This window comes from Cajanus cajan, chromosome 1 (genome assembly GCF_000230855.2).
Source record: "Cajanus cajan strain Asha chromosome 1, NIPB_CcT2T_4, whole genome shotgun sequence".
Taxonomy (NCBI): Eukaryota; Viridiplantae; Streptophyta; class Magnoliopsida; order Fabales; family Fabaceae; genus Cajanus; species Cajanus cajan.
In genome coordinates this window covers 15,559,741-15,566,740 of record NC_138517.1, presented here as the reverse complement: position 1 = coordinate 15,566,740, position 7,000 = coordinate 15,559,741, and the positions used below count along the sequence as shown (strand labels likewise).

Genomic DNA, 7,000 nt, shown 5'->3' with positions numbered 1-7,000 from the left:
GAAGAGTATGATTGGAACATGTGTTTTACATGATGGGGTTTACATGTTAAAAAGATAAATGAAAACTTCCTCTTTTGTTGTAGTACAAGACAAGACAAACCTTTGACACTCAGGGATGAGGCACGCCTCAAGTCAAACTTTTTAGAAAATTTCTCATTTACTTAAATGAAATTTTGATTTAAATAAGGACAAATGTTGTGATATATACCATCAATTCGAATAATATAAGTTTCCATTTAATCTTAGTAGCAATAAAATTAAAAGTCTTTTCACCTTGTACATTGTAATTTATAGGATAAATATTACACTGTTATAGAAAATGAATCACACTATTTTCTTACCATCGTTGATGATTACACAAGAGCAACATGGGTGTATTTAATGAGACATAAAGCTAAAACTATAGAGATGCTGAAAAGCTTTTGTAACATGGTCAAAAGACAATTTAATACTCATGGGAAGAGGATATAAAGTGTAAGGTTACAACGTTCACCAATTCCAGTTTCCAAAAGTACCTACAAGAAGAAGAAATTTTGTACGAAACATCTTATGTGACAACAACCCAATAAAACAAGCATGTAGAGAAAAAACATACACACATACTTAATGTGGTGAAGGCATTGCATTTTGAGGCCAATCTTCCTATACTTTTTTTAGGGAAAGTGAGTATTGGTAGCCACTCATCTTATAAACAAGACCCCATAATTGCCAACAATGGCATCACTCCCTATGAGATGCTATATGGAAAAATACCAAATTATGAGCATCTGAGAATATGTAATTGTTTGTGTTATGTCAAGAATCCTTCAAAATAGTAGATAAATTTGTTGCAAGAGTTGAAAGGTGTCTATTTGTTGGATATCCACATGGCTAAAGATGATGGAAGGTGTAAGATATGAAAATGCATATTTTTAGTCTCTCGTGATGTAGTTTTATATGAAGGCATTTTTCCTTATGGCTCATATGAAGATAATCAAGAATTACATGCTCGTATACTTGTAGTCCATGATGTGGTACTAGGGGAGATGAAACTTGCAAGTAAGAATTTGGATGAGATGCCTAAACCTATTGTAGAAAAAAATTCACATACACAAAATAAGGGTGAGCAATAAAAAGATAAGATAGAAATAGAAGGAAGTCAACCATAAAAATTAGAGAAAGTAAACTCTAATGAAGTAGTGTTGGAGACTTAAAACTAGGGGGAGAAAAATGAGTTTCCCAATAAATTAGAGCATGTCCAATGAACATGACAACCACCCACTTATCTCAAGATTATTATTCTTATGTTGCTATTGTAAACCCTCCATGTTGACATTGCATCCCAATGTCTCTTAAGGCATGGACTATCCTATTTCTAATTTTGTTAGTTATAACCATTTTTCTCATAAGCAATGAGCCTTCCTTGTAGAGTTTGCATCTCATGAAGAGTCCAAGTCATATGCTTAGGCTGTGAGTTATTTTGAGTGGCAAGAAGCCATGGCACGAGAAAAAAAAGTGTTTGAAGATAACCATACTTGGGAGATGGTGACACTTCCCCTAGGAAGAAAAGTTGTGGGATGTAGATAGGTCTAAAAAATAAAATATAAGGCAACAAGTGAGATTGAAAAATATAAGGCATGTCTTGTGTCAATGAGGTTTACCCAAGTTGAAGGAGAAGAGTCCAATGAAACTTTTACACCAATTGCTAAGGTGACTACTGTAAGGTGTCTACCTTTAGTAGTAATAACATTAGGATGGGCACTCCATCTTATGAATGTGAGCAATGCTTTCTTGCACAAAGAATTGAACGAGAAGTCTACATCTCATTTCCACAAGAATACAATGGACTAGGGGTGTGCAAAAAAACTGAACCGAACCGAAGCATTTAAAATTAAACTGAACCGATCCAGAAAATAACCGATCCAAACATAAAATATCCGAACCGAACCGATTTAGAAAAACCAATTAACCAAACCAATTTATTTAAAATGGTTCGGATCAAAACCTTTAAAAAATCCATTTTAACCAAACCAGTTTATTTTCTACCAACTGCTCCAGACTCTAGTGCTCCAGCTCCTAGACGTCTTCTACGTTCTACCGTTCTACGCGGATACGCGGCGCGCTTCACTCTTTTGTTCTGAGTTCCTTGCATTACAGGTTCGTTATACAAAATCCCTAGAATTACCTCCTAATTTGTTGTCTCTTCTTCGCTCTCCTTTTTGCTCTCTTTCGAGGAGTTTCTTCCTAATTTGCAGGTTCATTAAATTGTTGTCTAAAGTTCTTAACTATTCCGGTGAGTTCGTCGATTCTCCGCGTTTTTTCTTCGATTGGGGTGTTTGTGTGATGGGTTTTGGTTTTGGTTCAGAAGTTCTTTCTTTTTTCTAAAACTGGATAATTTTCTCCTCTTAACTTTATTTCATTGTTGATTCTCCATGAGCTTTATGCTTTCCCCCTTTTGTTCCTTTATTCTTTTCACATCCTCTATTTTCTCCCTTATTAATCCTGATTCAAGGATCTGGGGTGGCCTAAAAATAATTTGTATATTCCTTTCATCAGAATCCTGGTTTTGGATTTTCAACACCTGGGTGTATATTTTGGATGGTTGATATCACATCTTTTGCAATATATTATGAGCTTTTGGGTTGTAGATAAATTTTGGAGGTTCTAAAGTGTCACTTTTTTTTTTCTTGTTCAAATATTGTATGTTGGTTGTTATCTTGACGAGATGTTGCACGCATTATAATTATAAACTAACAAAAACAATTATTTACTGTGATAGTTTTGAACTAACAACTAGTAGTAATGTAGGCTACTGTATGGCACCAACTTGTCATTCATATTTGCATTTTCACTGCCTCATTTTTATTCTTTCTTTGTAATTCTTGCCTTTAATATATTCAGTTTCGTATGCTGATGAATCTAATTGAAGCTTTTCTTTTGTGTTTCATTTTTGCATAACTCTAGCAGGCCAATATCTGAAAACCTAGCAATCCAGTATTCGGGCCTTCTATTTGTCTGTGGTAACCATTATAATTCATGAAGTGTGAACACTATTACATCTTGTATTTCCATCTAAAACTTGAAAGGCACATTTATTCACTTCTGATTTTACTGGATTTGTGTTTGCTGGAGTTAAGGGACCATGGGATTGGTAGATCAGCTAGTTGAGTTACACCCTTGCACAGAAAAATAATACTGCATTATGTCTTTTCTTAATGCTTTTGAGGACTAAATTAACTGATTTTCTTGTTGGTTTTAAACCTTGCTTCTGAATGCACCTTGTTGAAATTTAAGGATTGGGCCTGATTTGGGTGGAAAGGAGGAAAGATATATGTTCATGTTATGTTGTGAATCTGCACACGTAAAACAGAAGTGTATGCTATATTGAAGAAACATATATAAATTAATTTATAATTATAACTCTAGTTTATAATTAATTTTCTTTCCACTTGAGGAAAAGATATGCTTAATCTGCTACATAGTTTAGATAAATTGATATCAAGTAAAAATAGAATTTTAATTTCTATAGCTGAAATAGATCAAATAGTTCATTAGTTTTTGTTTGATGATTTGTTTCTGATTGGATTGCCTCCTTATGAAGTTCTGGTTGATAATTTCCTCTGCATCAATGCTCATATAAAGAAAAGCATGGGTACTCCTTAAGAAGTTTTGTTTCAAAGAAGAAAAAAGTGTTAAAAAGAAGTTATCTCTTTAACATATAATCAGCATCTGTAAATAAGGATTTAATAAAATACTAAATTGGGAATGAATTGTCTTTGTAGGGTGAAGTGATTTTCCTTGGAAATCAAGTGGAACAATTTTCATCAGTCCGTGACAATCTCACTGAGATATTGGGACCAGTAAAAGCTGCTACATTTGTTTCTAAGGCTTTGTTTCTCATCAGCATTGGAAGCAACGACTTCTTCAATTTTTCCCGTAACGAGAGTGGCTCCATTCATTTGGGCGAAGAAGAATATTTAGCTGTTGTACAACTCACATATTTCTCTCATATAAAGGTACTTTAGTATTATACTTTGGAGCTGGTTTTTTTCTTGGATTTTGATTCAATACTACTGGCAGCTTTTGGTGCTTTGGTTTCATGCATATATTTTTAGCTTCTTGCAGAGAAAGGTGAACTTCTCACAAGATTTGGTTCAGCAACTCTTGGAATACTTCTTTTACAGGTTTTTGTCTTACACTCTTGCTTGGTTATAGTCAAATTTCCATGTAATTTTTTACCACAAAAAAATTACATCCTATTTTTCTTTTCTATTGTAGAACAACTACATGGCTGAGCTAAATGAAACTTTAGTTTCTGACACTATAGAACATCTAGCTGAACAAATGTTACTGCCTCGCGATTCTGAAGGGCGTAAGAATCGATCTGATGTATGGAATCACTTTATTGAGGAGCCAAAGCCCAACATAGATAAGAGAGCTAAATGTAACCATTGTGGTACATTGATTAGGTTTGAGAATGGAACAAGTGCTATGCGAAATCATTTACGTAGATGCAAGGGTATATCAAATCAAATGTTGAGCAAGAAGCAAAAATCAGACTCATCTGGAACCATGGTTTCTTCCCCTTCATTGGCTAGGCCCAAAATTGACCAACAAGCATTGAGAATTGCAATTGTCAAAATGTTTGTGGCAATGGAGCTCCCATTTTGATGTATAAAGCATGAAGCTTTTCGTGAGTTTTTAAGCATTGTAGCACCCTCTCTTAATGTCATCTCACGTACTACCCTAGCACGTGATATTTATAAACTTTGGGATAGTGAAAGAGAAAAATTGAAGGAATTTATTTCTCAAAACTGTCAAAGGGTTTGCCTCACCACAGACACATGGACTTCATCTCAAAATTTGAGTTATATGTGCTTGACTGCTCATTTCATTGACAACAATTGGAAGCTGCAAAAGAAGGTGTTAAACTTTTGTCAAGTCACTAGTCACACAGGAAAGACCATGGCTAAAAAGGTTGAACATTGCTTGAGTAAATGGGGGTTGAATCGTGTTCTTACTTTGAAAATTGATAATGCCTCGTCAAATGATGTTGGAATCCAATATCTAAAAAGAAGGTTAATTTCTTGGAATAGTTTGGTTATGAAGGGAGATTATATTCACATGCGTTGTTGTGCCCATATTTTAAATTTGATTGTGAAAGAAGGTTTCAAGGATAACATTCATGCTATTTTGAGAATTCGCGGTGCTGTAAAATATGTACGATCTTCCCCTTCTAGGTTGGCTAAATTCAAGACATGTGTTGAGAAACAAAATATTGAATACAAAGGCCTTGTTTGCTTGGATGTGGAAACCAGATGGAATTCTACCTACTTAATGTTAGAGGTTGCATTGAAACTTCACAAGGCTTTTGAAGAGCTTGAGATGCAAGATAAGAAGTATATCGAAGAGTTAGAAAAGGTAAAAGGTGTTCCTTCATATGTTGATTGGGAATTTGTGCGTGCAATCCTACCATTTCTGAAATTGTTTTATGATGCTACTTTGCACATGTCTGGCTCAGTTTATGTAACTAGCAATATATACATGTTTGAGGTCTTTGGAATTGGAAAGAAGATCAGCCAAATGTGCAATTCTAGGGATATAAATGTATGCATTATGGCAGAAAATATGAAGAAGAAATATGATAAGTATTGGGGCAATGCTGATCGTCTAAATATGTTTTTACTTATTGCTCTTGTGTTGCATCCAGGATACAAATTACAGTTCATGCATTGGTTGATTAGTCAAAATTTTGATGGTGAGGTGGCATCTAGTTTAAAATAAAAAGTGGAGTATAGTTTGAAATTACTTTTTTCAAGAGTATAATGGTGGAAGAGATGAAATAGAAGTTAACTCACAAGAAGCTCGATTCAATGAAGGAGGTAGTGATGACCCTTATGGTTATAACCATTTTTTTCAAATAACTAGCTCTAATAAATCTGAATTAAGCAAATACTTGGAGGAAGCCTTAGAAGAGAGTTACGTAGATTTGGATATTTTGAATTGGTGGAAGCTCAACTCGGGTAGATTTCCAATTCTTTCAAAAATGGCTAGAGATTTGCTTGCTATACCTGTTTCTACAGTGGCCTTTGAATATGCCTTTAGTACTGGAGGAAGAGTTCTTGATCCATATCGTAGTTCTCTTACACCTAGAATGGTAGAAGCACTTATTTGCACACAAGATTGGCTTAAAAGAACACAACTACAATTGTTTTCAAATGAAAATGGGGATTTTGAAGAGTTGGAGAAATTTGAACAAAGTAACAAGCTAGATCTATTTTATATTGCATTATTGTATTATATACTTATTATAATTTGATCAATAATTGATAACTTTTTTTTAATTTTATTTTGCAGCAATTATTTTCCCACCAGACATTACTTATTTAGCCTCCTCTGTTACACTTGGAGATGATTGAAGATGGATTATTTAGTTAATGATATAATTTGGACATTGTAATTCTTGTTGTGGCTCATGTTGCTTTTGACTTAATTAGTAGATATTTTGGTGGATATAATATGATCATAGTGATTACTTAGTGGATATTTTGATTTGACTTAAAAGGGTATATAGCCTTAGGTGAGACTCAAAGTCAATTGAGCAAATACTTGGTGGAATGTTTTGAATTGGATATTTTCAAGTTTATTTTAAGAATTAAGATATATATTGTAATTCTTAATAGGTGGTGTGAGTTGTTTCCATGGATGTCTTTATTTTTTCATGTTATAGTTTATTTCCTTTAAAACACCTCTGGTAAAGGCTGTACAGTGCCCTGTGCAGAAATTAGCTTCACCCACCCCTTCGAGAAGTCCATTTGCTTCATTGTCAACATTGCAGAAGCACATTTCACGATCTAGGCAATCAGTGGATCCCTTTTCAGTTAAAGAAGTTTATCATTTATCTGGCAAAAATTGTTCTCTAGCTCTTAATAAAGAGCCAGAGATCAATCTTGTTGGTTCTGGGAAGCCGTCAAATGAAATGAATGCACACATGATTGAAGAATGTATTATGTTGCAGTAA

The 7,000-nt window shown here is 34.1% G+C and overlaps 1 protein-coding gene across 1 annotated transcript; it reads left to right on the top strand.

Annotated features, from left to right (window-relative positions):
* Positions 1 to 4,851: 4,851 nt before the first annotated feature.
* On the top strand, positions 4,852 to 7,000 carry LOC145949595 (zinc finger BED domain-containing protein RICESLEEPER 2-like). The gene is made up of 3 exons (XM_083060033.1): positions 4,852 to 5,714; positions 5,908 to 6,136; positions 6,740 to 7,000. The coding sequence occupies exons 1-3, from the start codon at positions 4,852 to 4,854 to the stop codon at positions 6,998 to 7,000; spliced, it is 1,353 nt and encodes a 450-aa protein (XP_082916159.1).

Coding starts and splice junctions, on each gene's coding strand:
- LOC145949595 (XM_083060033.1), top strand. CDS start 4,852: ATGTGCTTGACTGCTCATTTCATTGACAACAATTGGAAGCTGCAAAAG. Junction 5,715..5,907: donor AAATTACAGTTCATGCATTG/GTTGATTAGTCA, acceptor TCAAATAACTAG/CTCTAATAAATCTGAATTAA. Junction 6,137..6,739: donor GTTCTCTTACACCTAGAATG/GTAGAAGCACTT, acceptor CCTCTGGTAAAG/GCTGTACAGTGCCCTGTGCA.